General features: G+C 41.8%; 1 protein-coding gene, 1 long non-coding RNA gene and 1 pseudogene across 3 annotated transcripts in view; all 3 read left to right on the forward strand.

Annotated features, from left to right (window-relative positions):
• Window positions 1-21,770, forward strand: part of LOC309564720 — a 626,554-nt gene that overhangs the window by 530,650 nt on the left and 74,134 nt on the right. The window lies entirely within an intron of this gene.
• On the forward strand, window positions 2,291-4,906 carry LOC309563834 (uncharacterized protein; the record flags this gene model as incomplete). The annotated part of the gene is made up of 3 exons (XM_082268466.1): window positions 2,291-2,393; window positions 3,170-3,220; window positions 4,812-4,906. 3 exons carry the CDS (start codon window positions 2,291-2,293, stop codon window positions 4,904-4,906), a joined length of 249 nt encoding a protein of 82 aa, XP_082124592.1.
• Window positions 13,561-15,961, forward strand: LOC309563862 (annotated as a pseudogene). The gene is made up of 3 exons: window positions 13,561-13,786; window positions 14,522-14,572; window positions 15,867-15,961. The product of its transcript is annotated as an uncharacterized misc_RNA (transcript).

A 21,770-nucleotide genomic window follows, 5' to 3' on the forward strand; every position in this document is an offset into this window, starting at 1 on the left:
AGATCCAACTCCCAAGACAAGCTTCGGCAGCATAGGGATGTCACAGATACAGGGTGGATACTGGTCTTCACAAGCTGTGCTCACAGTCTAGTACCTCTACCCCAAACTTTGCAGAGAACATCTTACATACTTTTCCCATATAATCTAAGTTTAGTGAAAACGATAAAAAAAAAAAAAAAATCAGCACAAGGGAAGGTTCCAGCAATAAAAAGAGTTCTTTGAATGGAGGTTGAGTGGATGAATGAAAGGTCTGCCTCCCCCATCAATAGATTGCTTTTAGACAGCTTCTATGAAAAAAGGTGCAAGGCAGAAAGGTCAGGCATAGTCAGCACTCGTGATGAGTGGCTGTGACAGGTTCAATAATTGTATTAACCCCAGCTACACCAGAAATGAAGGCTGCAGGGGCAGACTTTAAAAAGGTCTGTATTTTCCAATTCCTGTTAACTGATAAAATAGAAAATGCATGCATTTAAGTTTACAGAGGAAGTAAACCCTCCTCTGCAACTTGTACCTATAGGTAAGCCTATGATAAGGCTTACCTATAGGTACTGTAAATATCTCCTAAACATGCACCGTTTAGGAGATATTTACTTTGCATGCAGCCAGTGACATCACTGGCGCTTGCGCTTTGAAGGAACGACCGCTCGTGCCGTTCCTTCAGAGCCCTGTGCTGTAAAGGCCAGCTCACGGGCACATGCGTGGGAGTGACGTCATTGCAGCTCCAGCCAATCAGGTGGCCGGATGCCAGAAACCCGGAAGAAGGGCGACCGAACATGTCACCCGTGAGAGAAGTGACCGGGCGGCACTGCGGGGCTTCGTTGTAAGGTAAGTATTTCATAATGAGCTAGTATGTGATGCATACTAGCTCATTATGTATTTGTCTTTCAGGTGTTTGGTATATTTAAAAAATGTTCTGAGGTTTACAACCTCTTTAATGAGCAGTTATATATAATGGAACAGAAAATAAAAGATTGTGATGTTATGGTATCAAGTTTTTAAAGCTTTTTACTGGCGTTTATACCTTTTTTGTTTGACTATTGAAATGAAAACATTTAGTAATTCTTATTGACATAAGAATTACAGAGCATTATTTTTTAGTGAAGATAATGCAGAAAAGTTGTGGTTTTATAAATTAATTTTTATGTGATCCTGTATAAATAAAGGTGGTTGGGAGGGTGGCATGAACAAGGGATTGCTTTTCTAGCTCAGTTATGAATGCATATTTAAGCCTAAGCTATTGGGATCTGTAATCATCAGACTTTCTCAGCAAAGTATTTAGATTACATATGTCAAGAGAATGAGTTACAAAGGTTGCCATGGCTGGCCCTCTTCCGAAAATGCTGATTGTTTGACTGTGTCTCGCTGTGTCATGCTGACCATGCACTAAATAGTGAATAGAGTGTAAACAAAGGACAACTATTGGTGTACTTCTGCAGAGAGAAGGGGGAGAATCCAGCGCACTAAGCAAAGAGTCCTGAGAATAACTAGCCAGTGAGGCTTAATAACAGTCTATGGAAAGGTCCAATAAGCTATAGCACAGTGGCAGCCTGTGTTGGGGAGCTAGAAGACACTCTGCAGAGACATGAAGGGAAGAAACAGCGCTTGTAGGCCAAATGATCGACAGCCATCCAGAAAGTGCTGGAAACCACCAGCACTGCTGAGGGTTCTCCCGGTTTCCCAGTGCAGAGGAACGCCGATTATCGGGCTTATACAACGGTGACATACACACATTGATGAGCACTTTTTTTACCAGACTTTTGTAAGTTGCCACTTTGTTGCATTTATTAAATGTACTAACCTGCTACACTCAGATGGTGCTGCTTCTTCCCTTAATTGTGTACTTCTGAGTAATTAGGAGCCCTATTCGCAACCATATTTACCTTTTGAATAATGTGGCACATGTTTTAATATCACTGTCCTCACATGAGCCATGTGCTGCAATATAAATATTACTACTACTACAATTGATCAATTTGCATTCTTAACACATAACCCTTAATAAAACTATGCATCAGTATATAAAATAATTACAAAAGTTTAAATCATAGAGTTTAAGGAAATACTGTAAATAGCAAAGTGCTTAGTAAAGTCCAAACTAATTAGTAGATGATAAGCATGTGGATGGTGTTTAAACACCCTGTAAATCTGTTATGACCAGTCAGTGGAGGAATGTGTTCTAATTCCACCTCCACTTACAGTATAAATAAAAAGGTGCCATCCTAGATTATTCAAACAACCAAAAAAATCTCTTCTGAATTTTCCAAGAAGGAAATCAAACTTAAAAGCAGATATGTCTGGAATCAAAGGGAAATGTGTTGCCCAGAAGATCCAATGCCAAGATCCATGCAACCCTTGCCAAAACGTAGTAGTCTGCAAAGATCCATGCCAAGACCGTAAGTGTTATGTTTATAAATGACATACATTTTATACTCAATAAAATGCAGAAAGGTTGTATGTACTGCTTCCACTGTATAAGTTGTTCTTTCTTATATTTTTTTGTTAAAAAAGTGTGGGTATGAAATTGTATCAGTTATAAGATATCTTATCAGTAACTTTAGTTTAGTTTTATCTGGACATCAAATAATTTTTGAGCAAAATATTTTACCTCCAGGAAACAATAAAGCTTAAACTATATTTTGTATATTTGGTTGCATGCCTTATAACAGTGATGGCGAACCTTGGCACCCCAGAATTTTTTGAAACTTCATTTCCCATGCTCAACTACATTGCAAAGTGCATGAGCACCATGGGAAATGTAGTTCCAAAACATCTGGGGTGCCAAGGTTTGCCATCACTGCCTTATGATATAAAAGTATCTAAAATGAGTTGGACGAGGAATTAGGTTGCAGAGGCCTGATATGAAATATCCAAACAGATGAGTAGAATTAATTTTTGATATCTGACTGGATAACTCTACTATAAGCCTCTGGGGAAAATAAGGTCAGATTTTCTAATTTCACCCACTGCAGGCTTCCTCCTGTTCCTAGAATGCAAAAAAGTTAGTTCCACAAGACAGACTCATGTCATGGTGGTGATAATACCACTCAAAAGCATATGATGAACTCTAGGTGCAAAAGATTACAAAATTTTGGGTTAAGAATAAATTAAGTAGACTTTACTACAGTTGCAGCATGGTGTTCTTTTTTAATATATGTTTGTATTTCTTTAGCATGCAAACCTCACCATCATCACCATGGCACCGCCTTTGTTCGCCAACAAGGTAAAGAGGAGCAATAGATTATTGTTTTGTGTATTTGAGATAATGGATGGACAGTGTATACTTTTAAATAAGACAATCTTCACAGGAGGGGCAATTCTTAGCTCTGGTGTTCACAGATCACAAATGGTGCACATTTCAGCTGTTTCTTATACAGGTCACTTTTTACTTGATAATGGGAAAAATTGCCATAGATTTAAGCACACTTGTTTTTGTCCAACAGAACACCAAATGTAATAACTATTACCTTTTTCCCCTTGTGTGCCTAAAAGGATTTTACCCTTCTAAAACTTAAATGAACTCCCCATTCCTCCTGTGAGCAGAAATTAAATTAAAAATTATACACATTCTTCACATGCATGTAGCAATGCAGCAACCTTTTCATACCAGTCCCAACACAGTGGGTAAAAATAGTGGAGTTTTAGATCAATCACCATAGTACTGGCACAACAATGCAACGTGGAGTGAAATTTAACTGCATCCAAAATATATGATGGTTGGTACTGCTTGCCAAGGGGACTCTAATATGAATTGTTCCATCAATCTCCACTTTAGGACAGTGTAAATGATATGCATTTACTAATCACATATATGTTGCATAGATTAGGATCCTCAGCTCTCCTTACCATGAAAATTATAATGACATTTTATATTGCAGCTCTGAACTAGGAGATGCACATCTCTGCCCGCTGCTAGCTCTGTGGCTGTGTTATCAATGCCACAAGACTAAAACAGGAATTAATTAAGATTGTTTTTCTATAATGTGATCACTATGACAACCAATTTTGGTGATCACTGGATGTTTCAAATCTTTTTAGCCTATAGAAGGCATCGTGCTTCTGTCTCTCTCACTCTCTGTGCATTCAAGTTACAGTGTAAGATAACATTATAGTTTGTAAAAAAGAATGCAGTTGATTAAAAACTGCAATGGAAAATAACTAAATTTAGATTGGTAAAATGTTTTGTCAATTTGTCAGCTTATAAATAATAAAGGAAGGTATTAATTATTCAGGTAGGCAAATTAGTTAGTCACAGTTATTGTCAAGAGTGCCAACACAGAGTGACACTGCTAATTTTGTTCTGAGCATTAAGGCCCCTTTCACACATACGGTCCGTTTGTCCGTTTTTCTTCCATCCGTTGACGAATGAAAAACGGACATCAATGCATCTCTATGTAAAAACGGATGACAACGGATGATCATCCATTAAAATCTGTTTTCATCCATTTCCGTCAATGTCCGTTTTTTGGAACGGATGAATGCCTTATATTTCATCCGTCAAAAAAAAACGGATCGGACGAAAAACGGATGTAAAGGGACAAACGGTCCGTTTTTCATACGTTTTTTCATTGATAGTGAATGTAGAAAAAACGGATAAAAAAACGGATGAAAAAACGAATGAAAAAACGGATGAAAAAAAGGATGAAAAAATGGATGAAAAAATGGACGCAAAACTGATACATTTTGACGTAACTGAACTGATGAACTGAACGGACAGTATGTGTGAAAGGGGCCTTAGGCTTTAATGGCCTCTGATCATGAAGGGGTTAGAATGTAATATATGACTAATGCACAATTTTCTTTTTTTTTGCCAGATCCATGCAATCCATGCAACCCTTGTGTTGTCCCCTGTTGTCCTGATCCTTGCAATCCTTGCCAGGGACAAGGACATTTCTGCTGTGATAAATGAAGACATCATGTTTGCGCCTACAATCTGAACTACTCATTTACGTCTCTGCAAAATAAACCACACTCATCTTATATTGTATACTGTTAAATCCTTCATCTTTTTGTCTCTGGTTAAATTACCTTGCTCAATAAAAATCTTAGCAACTGATATGTTTTTGCATTTTGCATTATTTGTTCTAGTAAATTGTTGGTCCTATCGAACATAGTATTAAGAAGGTAAAAAAATAAAAAGGAGATTTTAACATTTATTCACAGATTAATGGTAATGGCAATATTATGTTTTATATACAGCATCAGCATTTTCAAATATTTAATATGGCTTATTTTCCTTATCCTATCATGGTGATGTTTAAATATATTTTCAGGACAGTAAAAGATTGTCATTTGATAATACTAAGCATTTTTCGATTAACTCCAAAATGGTTTCCCCCCAGAACCTGTCAACTTTGAGATATTTGTGTCTAATTTACATTTGGTTAACATACAAAAGTTACCAAGCCTAGTCATAACATTGGCCACAGTAAGGGTCCATTTACACTAGCACGACTTGTCAGGCGACTTGGTCGCCTGACAAGTCGCGGTCGGTCGCTCGCCATTGAGTAGTACAGGACCCGTTCTAATAGGATCGACACAAGTCGCTCCGACTTAGAAAAAGGGTCCTGTACTACTTTGGGGCGACCTGGAGGCGACTTGCATTGACTTCAATTATATGAAGTCCGTGCAAGTCGCGCCGAGGTCGCGGTGCATGCTGTGCACCGCGACTTCACAGGTCGCCCCACAAAATCCTGTTGCGGCAGTGTGAATGGCCAAAACACACAATTTAAAATAAACATTGGTATATCATAACAGTTCATTTTCATTATTAATGTCTTCAGAGAAATACCTGCTCAACCATAAGGATATCTGGAAAAAGTGGATCTACACTTAAAAAGCAGACAGTATAGAGCTTTTAGCAACTTTTTAAAACAACATCTCTTCATGACAAGCTGTGACTGTACAAAATCTGTGTTTCTTACAAATAAATCAAGACAAAAATAGGTCCTACATTGTGATGAACCGAACACCCCCGGTTGGTTTCGCACCAGAACACCGCAAACAGAAGAAAAGTTTGTTTGAATAAACAAACCCCATTAAAGTCTATGGGACTTGAACCTCAGAAATAAATCTGCCTAATTTTGAAGGCTTAAATGCAAGTTATTGCCCCCCAAAAAATGTATGGGAGTCCGGACACTGACCTGGGCACCATGTAGCAAAAAAAAGTTTTTAAAAACGATCGCTTTTAAAGTAGCAGTGATTTACTGGTTTTAATGAGGCTTAAAGTGAAACTATAAAAATGAAAAATTCCTTCAAATATCGTGCCTGGGAGGTCCCCTGAATGTGCCTGTAAAGTAGTGCATCTCTACGATGTATGTAGCCTGCTGCAGCAATACTGACATTTCTACAGCAACAAATGTCATATACAAATATACATACAAATTTCAAATCGCATGTACTTGTCATACAGGTGCAGAAAAATTGTGCCTTGGTTGTTGGTGGTGCCTGAACACCGTAACCCCTCACAGTTACTCTTGCTGGGCACAGGAACGGACCCTTCTGCTAAAAAGTCCATACAAATTTGAAATAGCATGTACTTGTCATAGAGGTGCAGAAAAATTGTGCCTTGGTTGTTGGGGGTGCCTGAACCTCGCAACTCCTCGCAGTTACTCTTGCTGGGCACAGTGACAGGCTCTGCTGCTAAAAAATCCACATAAATTTGAAATTGCATGTATTATACAGGTGCCAAAAATTGGGCCTTTGCTGTTGGTGGTGCCTGAACACCGTAACCAAGCCCTTGCAGTTACTCTTGCTGGGTGCAGGAACGGGACCTGCTGGTAAGAATTCCATACAAATTTGAAATTGCATGTGCTATACCGGTGCCAAAAATTGGGCCTTTGCTGTTGGCAGTGCCTGAACACCGTAACCAAGCCCTCGCAGTTACTCTTGCTGAGTGCAGGAATGGGACCTGCTGGTAAGAATTCCATACAGATTTGAAATTGCATGTGCTATACAGGGGTCAACAATTAGGCCTTTGCTGTTGGTGGTGTCTGAATACCGTAACCCATCACAGTTATTCTTGCTGGGCACAGGAACGGGACCTGCTGGTAAGAATTCCATACAAATCTGAAATTGCATGTGCTATACAGGTGCCAAAAATTGCTCCTTTGCTGTTGGTGGTGCCTGAACACTGTAACCAAGCCCTCACAGTTACTCTTGCTGGGTGCAGGAATGGGACCTGCTGGTACGAATTCCATACAAATTTTAAATTGCATGTGCTATACAGGTGCCAAAAATTGAGCCTTAGCTGTTGGTGGTGCCTGAATACCGTAACTAAGCCCTCACAGTTACTCTTGCTGGGTGCAGAAATGGGACCTGCTGGTAAGAATTCCATACAAATTTGAAATTGCATGTGCTACAGGTGCCAAAAATTGGGCCTGTGCTGTTGGAGGTGCCTGAACACCGTAACCAAGCCCTCGCAGTTACTCTTGCTGGGTGTAGGAACGGGACCTGCTGGTAAGAATTCCATACAAATTTGAAATGCATGTACTTGTCATACAGGTGCAAAAATATTGGGCCTTTGGTGTTGTTGGTGCCTGAACACCGTAACCCCTCACCATTAGCAGGGCACAGGGACAGGGCCTGCTGTTAAAAATGACATACAACATTTAAATTGTATGAACCTGTCATACAAGTGCAGAAAAATTGCACTTTTGGGGGTTGGAAGTGACCTAAACCAAAAACATTATTGGAAGCTAGCAGAATCAAGGTAGAGGAATAGGACAGGCAGCATATGCAGTCTTCAAGGGCTGGCAGACCCCTAGCAGTTATATCAGCATCAGGGGCTTGATAACTCTTGTTGATCCAGGACTGGTTCATTTTGATAAAAGTCAGTTGGTCAACAGAGTCTGTGGACAGACACTCTTTTATCCTTCACAAAACCTCCATCAACACTGAATGTCCATTCGGAAAGCACGCTGGAAGCAGGACAGGCCAGTAGTTCCATTGCATATTGAGCAAGTTCTGGCCAGTGGTTCATCCTCAAAACCCAGTAACCCAGTGGATGCTCAGCTGGAAAGGTCTCCAAGTCTGCTCTTGCGCCTAGATAATCATCCACCATATTATGGAGATGCTGCCGATGGTTGCTTAAACCTAACAGCCCTGGGTGCTGTTGAGGACTAAAGAACTGTTTAAAGGTAATGGTCAGCCAGCCGCCTTCTCCACCGCTCCTCTTTTGGCTGAACAATGCCTCAGAAACACGTCCAGAGAATCTTCACCTCCCAGTGTCTGGAAAGGTTGTACACACATTTTTTTTCAAGGCCTCCTCAAGATGTTTCATCCTCCACTCCCTCTGTGAAGGCAGGATGAGCTCTGCAACTAATTATCCCTCTCCTTGATAGCATGAATCCTCCGGTCCTTTCCCAGGCTTCGCAGAATCAGGGAGCCCATGCAACGTAAGTTGGAGGAGGCATGAGCTTCTGAGTCCTCTGGGTAATTAAGGTTGATATTGTCAGCAGAAGCAACCTCTCCCCAACTCTCCACAACTCCTGGGGTGTCTGGGGAATCAAAACCATCCCTTGAAGACTGCTGTATGCTATCCTCTACATCTATGTACAATACTTCTCCTCCTCCTCTTCCTCCTGTGTGTTTTGTGGCCCTGCAGGAATGATATCTGCATAAAGGGGTCCTTGTGAGAAAAGGAAGTCCTCTTCTTCCTCCCGCTGTTCTGCCTCAAGTGTCCTGTCCATGATTCCAGCAGGTAGACTAGAGGAATAGTGTCACTGTTGCATGAATCATCCCAGCTCACCATCCTTGTGGCCTCCTCAAATGGTGACGATCCATGCATCCTTTATCAAAAGCCACTGGCGTGGCAAAGAAAAGCCAAGCTCCCCTGACCCTGTCCTTGTGCCATACTCACACAGGTACTTATTGATGGCCCTCTGCTGCGTGTGCAGCCGCTGCAGCATTGCCAATGTTGAGTTCCACCTGGTGGGCATGTCACAAATGAGGCGGTTGGTGGGCAGGTTGAATTCCCATTAAATGTCCGATAAGCGAGCACTGGCTTGAATGAATGGCGGAAATGGCCACAGACTTTTCTGGCCTGCCTCAGGAGATCTTGGAAGCCCGGGTATCTGCTCAAGAAAGCTGCACCATCAGATTCAGAATATGTGCCAAGCATGGAACATGTGTCAAGTGTCCCAGGTGGGCGGAGAGAAGGTTGGTGCCATTGTCGCATACAACCATTCTTGGCTCAAGCTGTCATGGCGTCAACCATCTTTGAGCCTGCCCCTGAAGAGCTGACAGAATCTCTGCACCGGTGTGACTCCTATCCCCTAGACAGACCAACCGAAGCACCGCATGGCATCTTTTAGCCTGACTGCTTGCGTAGCCCCTTGAACACTTAGGGAGCACTGCTGCTTCAGAGGACAATTGAGCAGAAGAGGACATGGAGGAGGATTAGGAGGAGGTGGTAGAGTAGCCAGATGTGGCAGAACCAGCACCAGCTTTTTGGAGGTGTAGTGGCAAAACAAGCTGCAACACCGAACCCTATCCTGCATCCTTCCCAGCTGCCAGCAGAGTTATCCAGTGCGCCGTGAAAGGAATGTAATGTCCCTGTCCATGCCTGCTGGACCAAGAGTCAGCAGTAATGTCCTTCCTGCTGACCGCTTTGTCCAACTAGGCTAAAACACTACCTCCCACATGACGGTGGAGAGCCGGAATGGTCTTACGCAAAAAGAAATGCCTTTTTGGGACCTGCCACTGTAGTGCAGCACATTCCAAAAATTTACGAAAGGGAGCAGAGTCTACCAGATGAAAAGGCTGCAATTGTAATGCTATCAATTTGGCCAAGCTAGCATTAAGACGCTGAGCAAGTGGATGGCTGGGACAGTATTTCTTTCTACAGTTCAAAAACTGGGGTAGTGAAATTTGCCTGCTGCTCAAATCAAGTGGTGGTGTACTGCTAGCAGATTGGGTGCAAGTCTCTGTGCCACTCATTGCTATACCATCATCCCTCTCAATGCTGGTATTTGAGAAGGCATGAGGTATAGTAGGTTTAGAGATCACAGATGAGGAGCAAGGTGATGTATGCTTGTTTTGATCTGGGCCTCTTTCAGGTGCTGTTGCCAACGGACTGCATGGCAGGTCATCATATACCTTGTCAAGCATGTGGTGCCCAAGCGGCTGGTGTTCTGGCCACACTTGATCCGCTTTAGACAGATGTGGCAAACACTAAAGCTGCAGTTTACTGCACATGTGCTGAAAAAAGCCCACACTAATGAACTTTTGTGAACAGCACCCTGCACCTGTGGAGCTCTGTGCTGTGACGCAATAGGTTGGTTACTGCTATGGCAGCCCCTGGAGCACATCCTGCCTCGTTCGAGTTGTGCATCCTCCTCATCCTACCCCTCCTCCTCCTCCTCTATCCTGTCAGGCACTGTCAGGCACCCAAGTACAGTCAGTTACCTCATCATCCCCTCCCTCCTCGTCACTGGAGCAAACTTGGCAATATGTTTCAGCTGTGGCCACATGACTGCCAGTTTCTTGTCTGTTTTTGTCACCCTCTCTCTCTAGGCTCACGTTATTCCCTTCATCAACCTGGGAACCAACATCACAGCTTTCAAATTGCTGCGCATCCTCCAGCAGCATGTCACTGACACGATGATTGAATAGTTCAGGTGACTCCTCTGTGCATCATGGTGGGGTGACAGAAGGAGTAACTGTGGAGAAGGAGCCTGTGGAACGTGTAACTTTGGCAGCTGCGGTGGAAGGCAAACTACCGTGAGCATAGATCTCAAAGGATGAGGAGGATGAGGACGACTTATTGATCCACTCCACCAACTCTTCCACATGTTGTGGCTGAATAGCATGGGCAGCACCGGAAATAAAGGTTGGGTGTGCCCCGTCTGCAGAGGATGCGCTATGTCAACTGTGACCATAACTTTTTACAATAGACACAGAAGGTGCTTGCCCTCTTTTCGTGGCCTGTGAGCGTGGGCCTCTCCTTGGCCTTTCGGACATAATGTTTGTACAGATCAATATAGGGTATACGCAACTGACCAATAGATACTCAATGACCTGATATAATGTAATCAATAGCCCTATAGATGAGATGTGCTGCTTATAAGATGTACGTAAGTGACCGATTAACAATACTCTCACTGATATGATGTAATCAATAGCCCTATAGATGAGCTATGCTTCTTAAAGGATGTACGCAAGTGACCGATTAACAATACTCTCACTGATATGATGTAATCTATAGCACCTTTAGATGAGCTGTGCTGCTTATAGGATGTATGCAAGTGACCAATTAACAATACTCTCACTGATATGATGTAATCTATAGCCCTATAGATAATCTGTGCTGCTTATAGGATGTACACAAGTGAGCGATTAACAATACTCTCACTGATATGATGTAATCTATAGCCCTATAGATGAGCTGTGCTGCTTATAGGATGAACGAAAGCGACCGATTAACAATACCCTCATTGATATGATGTAATCAATAGCCCTATATATAGAGATCTATGTATGGTATATGGTCTTTGGTATGCACTACTGAATATACTTCTCACTATCTGATCTCTGAACTTGTAAAAAGCACAAATCTCTCTCCCTCCCTGCTAGGAATGTCTCACTGGCACTGCACTGTCTGACAAACTGCAAAGAAACAATTCACTCCTTGCCTCAAACACGTTTCTGCCCCCCCCCCCCCCTACACTGCTAGGAATGTCTCACTGGCACTGTCTGACAAACTGGAAAGAAACGATTCTCTCCCTGCATCAAACACGTTTCTGTCCCTCCCTACACTACTAGGAATGTCTCTCTGCACTGTCTGAAAAACTCCAAAAAAAGCTGCTCTCGTCCTGCCTCAAATGCGTTCCTCTCCCTGTCTCCTAGCCTGCACAATCACACTACATGCTGCGGCTGTGCGAGTAGCCTTTATGTAGTGTTGGGCATGCAATTGGCCCATTAGCCATGATTGTCCAATCATGGCAGAGATCATTTGATTGGCTAAAGCATGAGGTCAGGGTGCATGCTTTGGCCCATCACATAACGTGCTGCATGCGAGGCACATGCGCAGTGCATTATGGGATTTTGAATTTCCCGCAAAGAAGCACATTTGTTCATCATTCGATGAACGATCGAACGACTAATGTTCGAATGGAACTTTGCTTTGAATTGAACTCGAAGCTCATCCCTAGTAGTGACACTGACTCTAGCCAAATGCATAACAAGTGAAAACAGTTAGAAAAGATGAGTAGGGAAAAAAAATGTTAATGGCCTCCACCTGTAAAACTATTGCCTAATTGATGGACTGGCCAACCATGTCTCCAGACCTAAACCCTATTGAGCATCTGCGGGGCATACTCAAACAGAAGGTAGAAGAGCGCAAGGTCTCTAACATCTGCCAGCTCCATGATGTCCTCATAGAGGAGTGGAAGAGGACTCCAGTGGCAACCTGTGAAGCTCTGGTGAACTCAATGCCAAGAGGGTTAAGGTAGTGCTGGAAAATAATGGTGGCCACACAAAATATTGACACTTTGGGCCCAATTTGGACTTTTTCACTTAGGAATGTATTCACTTTTGTTGCCAGCGGCTTAGACATTAATGGCTGTGTGTTGAGTCATTTTGAAGGTGACAGCAAATGTACACTGTTATACAAGCTATATAAAGATATAATAAAATATTTACAAAAATGTGAAGGATGTACTAACTTTTGTGAGATACTATATATCATGAGAATGAGTTACAAAGGTTACCATGGCTGGCCCTCTTCTGAAAATGTTGATTGTTTGACTATGTCTCACTGTGTGAAGCTGACCATGCTAAATAGTGAATGTGAATAGAGTGTGAACAAAGCATAACTAATAGTGTACTTCTGCAGAGAAAAGTAGAATAATCCAGTGCACTAGCAAAGAGTCATGAGTATAACTTGCCAGTGAGGCTTAATAACAGTCTATGGAAAAGTCCAATAAGCTAAAGCACAGTGGCAGCCGGTGTTGGGGAGCTAGAAGACACTCTGCAGAGACATGAAGGGAAGAAACAGCACTTGTAAGCCAGATGATTGACAGCCATCCAGGAAGTGCTGTAAACCACCAGCACCGCCAAGGGTTCTCCCAGTTTCCCAGTGCAGAGGAACGCTGATCATCTGGCTTATACAACGGTGACTCGCATCTAGCGCTTTTTTACCAGACTTTTTTAAGTTGCCACTTTGTTGCTTTTATTAAGTGTACTAACCTGCTACACACAGATGGTGCTGCTTCTTCCCTTAATGATGTACTTCTAAAAAATTAGGACCCCTATTTGCAACCATGTTTACCTTTTGAATAATGTGGCACATGTTTTAATATCACTGCCCTCACATGAGCCATGTGCTGCAATATTAATATTACTAATTCTACTACTACTACAATTGATCAATTTGCACTCTTAACACATAATCCTTATTAAAACTATGCATCGGCATATAAAACAATTAAATATGTTTAAATCATAGAGTGTAAGGAAATAAATAGAAATGTGCTTAGTAAAGACCAAACTAATTAGTAGATGATAAGCATGTGGATGGTGTTTAAACACCCTGTAAATCTGTTATGACCAGCCAGTGGTGGAATGTGTTCTAATTCCACCTCCACTTACAGTATATATAAAAAAGGTGCCATCCTACATTATTCAAACAACTAAAAAAAATCTCTTCTGAATTTTCCGAGAAGGAAATCAAACTTAAAAACAGATATGTCTGGAATCAAAGGGAAATGCGTTGCCCAGAAGATCCAATGCCAAGATCCATGCAACCCTTGCCAAAACGTAGTAGTCTGCAAAGATCCATGCCAAGACCGTAAGTGTTATGTTTATAAATGACATACATTTTATACTCAATAAAATGTAGAGAGGTTGTATGTACTGCTTCCACTGTATAAGTTGTTCATTCTTATATTTTTTTGTTAAAAAAAGTGTGGGTATGAACTTTTGTCAGTTATAAGATATCTTATCAGTAACTTTAGTTTAGTTTTATCTGGACATCAAAATCTTTTTAAGCAAAATGTTTTCCCTCCAGGAAACAATAAAGCTTTAAACTATATTTTGTATATTTGTTTGCATGCCTTATAACAGTGATGGTGAATCTTGGCACCCCAGATGTTTTCGCCATCACTGACTTATAATATAAAAGCATCTAAAATGAGTTGGACGAGGAATTAGATTGCAGAGGCTTGATATGAAATATAAAAACTGATGAGTAGAATTCATTTTTGATATCTGACTGGAGTCTACTATAAGCCTCTGGGGAAAATAAGGTCAGATTTTCTAATTTCACCCACTGCAGGCTTCCTCCTATCCCTAAGATGCAAAAAAGTTAGTTCCACAAGACAGACTCCTGTCATGGTGGTGCTAATACTACTCAAAAGCATATGATGATCTCTAGGTGCAAAAGATTGCTACATTTTGGGTTAATACAATATATTAAGTACTCTGTACTCCGGTTGCAGCATTTTCCTTGTAAAATTAAAGTTTATTTTGTTGATTTTACCTGTTGCTTGGTGTTCTTTTTTAATATATGTTTGTATTTCTTTAGCATGTAAACCTCACCATCATCACCATGGCACCGTCTATGTTCGCCAACAAGGTAAAGAGGAGCAATCGATTATATTTTTTTATGATAATGAATGAACAGTGTATACTTTAAAATAAGACAATCCTCCCAGGAAGGGCAATTCTTAGCTCTGATGTTCACAAATCACAAACTGTGCACATTTCAGCTGTTTCTTATACAGGTAGCTTATAAATGCACTTATATTTTTTTTTTGATAATGGGAAAAATTGCCATAGATTTAAGCACACTTGTTTTTGTCCAACAGAACACCAAATGTAATAACTATAACCTTTTGCCCTTATTTGTGCTTAAAGAGTATTTTACCCTTCTAACTCTTACATGAACTCCCCATTCCTCCCATGGGCAGAAATTAATTTAAAAATCATACACATTCTTCACATGTATGTAGCAATGCTGCAACTTTTTTATACCAGTCACAACACAGTGGGTAGAAATGGTGGAGTTTTAGATCAATCACCATAGTACTGGTACAATAATGCAACATGGAGTGAAATTTAACTGCATCCTAAATATATGGTGGTTGGTACTGCTTGCCAAGAGGACTCTAATATGAATTGTTTCATCAATCTTCACTTTATGACAGTGTAAATGATATGCATTTACTAATCGCATACATGTTGCATAGATGTGGATCCTCAGCTATACTTACCATGAAAATTATAATGCTATTTGCAGCTCTGAACTAGGAGATGCACATCTCTGCCCCATTGCTAGCTCTGTGGCTGTGTTATCAAAGCCACAAGACTAAATCAGGAACCAATTAATATTGTTTTTCTATCATGTGATCACTATGACAACCAATTTTGGTGGTCACTGGATGTTTCAAAACTTTTCAGCCTTTAGAAGGCATCGTGCTTCTGTCTCTCTCACTCTCTGTGCACTCAAGTTACAATCTAAGATAACATTACAGTTTGTAAAAAAAAAAAAAGCATTTAAAAAGTTTGATTAAAAACTGCAATGGAAAATAACTTCATGTAAATATGTAACATTTTTTGTCAATTTTTCATCTTATAATCAATACAGGAAAGTATTTATTAAAACAGTATATATCACAATGAAAACACGGTATTAGTGACAGCCGCCAGTCTTTTAGCATTTTTTGCATGTTTATATCATATGTAATAGGTCCTTAAACAATGTAAAAACTATTCAGGTAGGCAAATTAGTCAGCGTTATTGTCAAGAGTGCCAACACAGAATGACACTGCTAATTTTGTTCTGAGCATTTAGACTTTGATGGCCTCTGGTCATGAAAGTGTTAGGATGTAATAAATGACTAATGAATCTTTTTTAATTTTTTTTGGCAGATCCATGCAATCCATGCAACCCTTGTGTTGTGCCCTGTTGTCCTGATCCTTGCAATCCTTGCCAGGGACAAGGACATTTCTGCTGTGATAAATGAAGACATCATGTTTACACCTATAATCTGAGCTACTCATTTACTTCTCTGCAAAATGAACCACACTCCTCTCATTGTGTACTGTTAAATCTGGCATCTTTTTGTCTCTGGTTAAATGACCTTGCTCAATAAAAATCTTAGCAACTGATATGTTTTTGCATTTTGCATCATTTGTTCTACTAAATTGTTGGTCATATCGAACATAGTATTAGGAAGTTAAAAAAAATAAAAAAAAGAAATTTTAACATTTATTCACAGATTAATGGTAATGGCAATATTATGTTTTTACACAGCATCAGCATTTTAATAGATTTAATATGGTTTCTTTTTCCGATTGTATCATGGTGATGTTTAAATATATTTTCAGGGCAGTAAATGAATGTCATTTAATAATGCTAAGCATTTTTCGATTTACTCCAAAATGGTTTCCCCCAGAACCTGTTATCTTTGAGATATTTGTGTCTAATTTACATTTGGTTAACATACAAAACTTACCAAGCCTAGTCATAACATTGTACACAGTTAAAAAAACACAATTTAAAAGAAACATTGCTATATGATAATAGTTAATTGTCAATATTAATGTGTTCAGAGCAAACCTGCTCAACCATAAGGATATCTGGAAAAAGTGGACCTACACTTAAAAAGCAGACAGTATAGAGCTTTTAGCAACTTTTTAAAACAGCATCTCTTAGTGTCGGTTCACACTGGGGCGACACGACTTTGGGCGACTAATGCCATCGCCCGTGCAGCGCCACTACGGTGCGGCTTGCAACGACTTCACATAATGGAAGTCAATGCAAGTCGCTACGACTTTGCTAAAAAAGGTGCAGTAACCTTTTTCTAAGTCGGAGCGACTTGAGTCGCTCCTATTAGAACGGTTCCAATGACAAGCTGTGACTGTACAAAATCTGGATTTCTTACAAATAAATCAAGCCAAAAATAGGTCCTAAACAAAAATAACCCTTTCAAACAAGGCCAAATGTATGTTCGCTACGGTTGAACCCACAAATGTTAGTTTAAAAATTTGGAAAACAATCACAACATGATAAGACTGTGAGCCCTAAAGGGGGAGACAATAAATAACAAGTATCTTGAGATGTTTCCTCCCTAATCATAACATGATACACCTACTTTTCTTCATGCTTTCAATTCAGAAAGGTATATACAGCACTTCCCCACTTTTGCACCTTTCCATTTTCTGCTTTAACAGTGTAGCTATCCAACAAGGCCACATGCATATTCGCTATGGCTGCACCGACAAATGTTAGTTTCACAAATTTGGAAAACGATCAAAACATAAATCTATGACTTCCTCACTTTTACACATTTTCACTTTCTGCAAAAACAGCTTATCTGCAGGTCCGCAGTTTAAGCAGTGGTCTTCTTAGGCAGCTACTGCTGTCAACCAAAGGACAAAAAGAGGTGGATTGGCACATCAGCTCAAATTGGCCAGCAATAGCGCCCATTCCTAAGGGGAATGCTGCCTCTCCTTCAGGCAGAATTATTATCTTAGCACAGGAAATGCCAATCCATTTTGTAACTAGTAGGACTCTTAGGTTGAAATAAGTAAAAAACCACCGCAACTGACTCAAAACTACTAAGGACCTGATGCAAGTTTAAGCCATTATTTCACGGATTTTCATTTTAGGGTTCATACATTGCTCAAAAAAATTAAAGGAACACTTTGAAAACACATCAGATCCTTAATATCATGCTGGGCATGCTCCTAATGAGATGACAGATGGTGTCCTAGGGTATTTCCTCCCAGATCTGGACCAGGGCACCACTGAGCTCCTGAACAGACTGAGGTGCAACCTGGCGGCATCTGATGGACCAAAACATAATGTCCCAGAGGTATTCTACTGGATTTAGGTCAGGCGAGCATGGGGGTCATTCAATGGTATCAATTCCTTCATCCTCCAGGAACTGGCTGCATACTCTCTCCACATGAGGCCGGGCATTGTTATGCACCAGGAGAAACCCAGGACCCACTGCACCAGTGTAGGGTCCAAGGATTTCATCCCAATACCTAATGGCAGTCAGGGTGCCATTTTCTAGCCTGTAAAGGTCTGTGTGTCCCTCCACGGATATGCCTCCCCAGACCATCACTGACACACCACCAAACCAGTCATGCTGATTGATGTTACAGGCAGCACAACGTTTTCCATGGATTCTCCAGGCCCTTTCACATCTGTCACATGTGCTCAGGGCTAACCTGCTCTCATCTGTGAAAAGCACAGGGCACCAGAGGAGGACCTGCCAATTCTGGTGTTCAATGGCAAATGCCAATCGAGCTCTACGGTGACGGACACTGAGCACAGGGCCCACTATAGAACGTTGGGCCCTCAGGCCACTCTCATGAAGTCTGTTTCTGATTGTTTGGTCAGAGATATTCACACCAGTGGCCTGCTGGAGGTCATTTTGTAGGGCTCTGTCAGTGCTCATCCTGTTCCTCCTCGCACAAATTAGCAGATACCGGTCCTGCTGATGGGTTAAGGACATTCTATGGCCCTGTCCAGCTCTCCCAGAGTAGCTGCCTTTCTCCTGGAAACTCCTCCATGCTCTTGAGACTGTGCTAGGAGACATAGCAAACCTTCAGGCAATGGCACATATTGATGTGCCATCCTGGAGGAGTTGGACTGCCTGTGCAACCTCTGTAGCGTCCAGGTATGGCCTCATGCTGCCAGCAGCGACACTGACTCTAGTCAAATGCATAACAAATGAAAAACAGTTAGAAAAGATGAGTAGGAAAAAAATGGCAGTGGCCTCCACCTGTAAAACTATTACTGTTTTGGAGGTTGACTCCTTGTTGCCCATCTAGTGCACCTGTTTTTAATTTAATTAACACCAAGCAGCTGATTAACAACCCCCTCTGCTAATTAACTGACCAGCTCAATATCCCAGAAGGTGAATTGACTTGATTCTATACTCTGATTAAAAAATGTTCCTTTAATTTATTTCAGCAGTTTATATTACAAATTACTGTTTATAAAAAGTACAAAATGTATTCATAAATTCATAAAAATCCCTGTAGATATTTTACATGATAAAATTAGCCACAAGTACCTATAGGTGATGATCTACTAAAACTGTAGAGTGAAAAATCGGTTGCAGCTCTTTATAAAAACCAGTCAGCTTCCACGTTTGTATTGTCAAAGCCTAATTGAACAAGCTGAAGTTATAAGCTAATTGGTTACTATGCACAGCTACCCCAGATTTTGCACTCTCCAGAACAACATTTTGAGCATTTATGTTTTAGCAACTTGTTATACACAACATTATTTCACAGACACAGATCAACGCAATTTATTGAATAAATCGTGCGTGACTGAGTACTGTGAATGGCTGAGTATTGTGGGTAACTGAGTACTGCGGAGTATTGTGAATAACCGAGTACTGCTGAGTACTGTGAGTGGCTGAGTATTGTGGGTAACTGAGTATTGTGGGTATCCGAGTAATACTGAGTATTGCGAATGACTGAGTACTGCTGAGTATTGTGAGTGACTGAGTATTGTGGGTATCTGAGTACTGCTGAGTACTGTGAGTGTCTGAGTATTGTGGGTATCTGAGTACTGTTGAGTACTGTGAGTGTCTGAGTAGTGTGGGTATCCGAGTACTGCTGAGTATTGTGGGTATCTGAGTACTGCTGGGCATTGTGAGTGACTGAGTACTGCTGAGTATTGTGAGTGACTGAGTATTGTGGGTATCTGAGTACTGCTGAGTACTGTGAGTGTCTGAGTATTGTGGGTAACTGAGTACTGCTGAGTATTGTGAGTGACTGAGTACTGCTGAGTATTGTGATTGACTGCTGCGGGGTAACTGAGTGCTGCGGAATACCTTAGCGACTGGGTGTAGCTCGCAACTGGGAGTAACCGTGTGTCTGGGAGTCCCTTAGCCACTGGGTGTACCTTGGAACTGGGAGTAACCATGTGACTGGGAGTACCTTAGTGAGTGGGTGTTCCTTGCGACTGGGAGTAACTGTGTAACTGGGAGTACCTCCCGACTGAGAGGACCTTGCGACTGGGAGTAACAGTGTGACTGGGTGTACCTTGCGACTGGGAGTAACCGCGTGACTGGGTGTACCTTGTGACTGGGAGTAACTGTGTGACTGGGAGTACCTTGCGACGGAGAGTACCTTGCGACTGGGAGTGACCTCAATGACTGGGAGTAACCTTAGCGACTGGGAGTGACCTTAGCGACTGGGAGCAACCTTAGCGACTGTGAGTAACCTTAGCGACTGGGAGTAACCTTAGCGACCGGGAGTAACCTTAGCGACCATGAATATTGTGTGACATTGGGACTGGGAGTACCTTAGCGACTGGCAGTACCTTAGCGATTTGGGAGTGCCTAGCAACTGGTGAGCACCTTAGCGACTGGGAGTAAATCTAGCGCCCCTGGGAGGACCTAGCGACTGGAAATACCTGGTGACATTGTGACTGGTGAATACCTTAGCGACTGGTGAGTCCCTTAGTGAACGGGAGTACCTTAGCGACCAGGAGACCCTTAACGACCGGGAGTACCCTAGGTTTAGTACCAGGGGAGATTTAGGTAGTGTAGGTAACGAATAGCAGGTCATTATCCTAATTATCCCCATAGAATAGAGTGTAAAAATGTCAGACAGGATTGGGGATGCCACTCAGTGCACTTCTTGCTGCATTTATGCGTTCCTTGATGAACCAATCGAGGAAGAATACTGCTGTGCAAGATGTGAGCGAATTGCTTCTCTGGAAGCTCAGATCCTGAATCTAGAAAACAAAGCGACAACACTGCGTAGCATCAACAACCTGGAAAGGAGCTTGGACATTACCTAGCAGGTGCTGGCAGGGGCCAGCATAGAAGAGGGTGGAGACATGGAGACGCAGGCACTGGAGGTAGGCAGTTGGGTGACAGTTAGAAGGAGGGGAAGAAGGAAGAGCACTACAAAGGCCAGTCCTGAGTTGGTACACCCCAACAAATATGCCAAGTTGCATGATGATGGGGATATCAGCTCAGGGGTGGCAGTGCTGGAACAGGCGCCCTCCCCCAGTTGCCAAGGGAGCGGGGGCTCCAGGAAGGAGGGGGTCCGAGGCTCAGGAAAGGTAAGACAGGTAGTGGTAGTAGGGGACTCAATTATCAAGAGGACAGAGAGGGAAATCTGTCAAAACGAACGTGGTAGCCGAACAGTATGCTGTTTACTGGGCACTCGAGTTCAGCACATGAAGGTTATATCTAGACCACTATTCCTGATCTTTGCGGATAGTATTTTGACAGAAACTGTACCAGGTGACTGGAGGAAACCAGTGATACCAATATTCAAAAAAGGGCAAAGGCATATCCCGGGCAATTATAAGCGGGGTCAGCCTGATGTCAATAGTATGTAAATTACTGGAAGGGATGATACGGGACAATATCCAAGAATTTGCTAAAGTCAACAGGATCGTCAGCAGTACTCAGCACGGGTTTTCAAAAGGACATTCTTGTCAGACCAATCTGTTAACATTCTATGAGGAGGTGAGCTGTGCGCTAGATAGGGAGAGACCTGTGGATGTGGTGTATTTGGATTTTGCTAAGGCATTTGATACAGTCCCCCACAAACGATTAATTTACAAAATAAGGTCTGCAGGCTTAGACCACAAGGTTTGCTCTTGGATAGAAAACTAGTTAAAGGGGCGTGTCCAAAGGGTTGTAATAAATAATGTGTACTCAGACTGGTCTGGAGTGATAAGTGGGGTCCTCCAAGGCTCAGTCCTGGGACCAATTTTGTTCAATTTATTCATAAATAGCAATAACTTCACATCATAATGCAGACATCTTACAGAATGACCTGAAC

The sequence above is a fragment of the Pelophylax lessonae genome (genome assembly GCF_965119305.1).
Source record: "Pelophylax lessonae genome assembly, chromosome: 9".
Classification (NCBI taxonomy): Eukaryota; Metazoa; Chordata; class Amphibia; order Anura; family Ranidae; genus Pelophylax; species Pelophylax lessonae.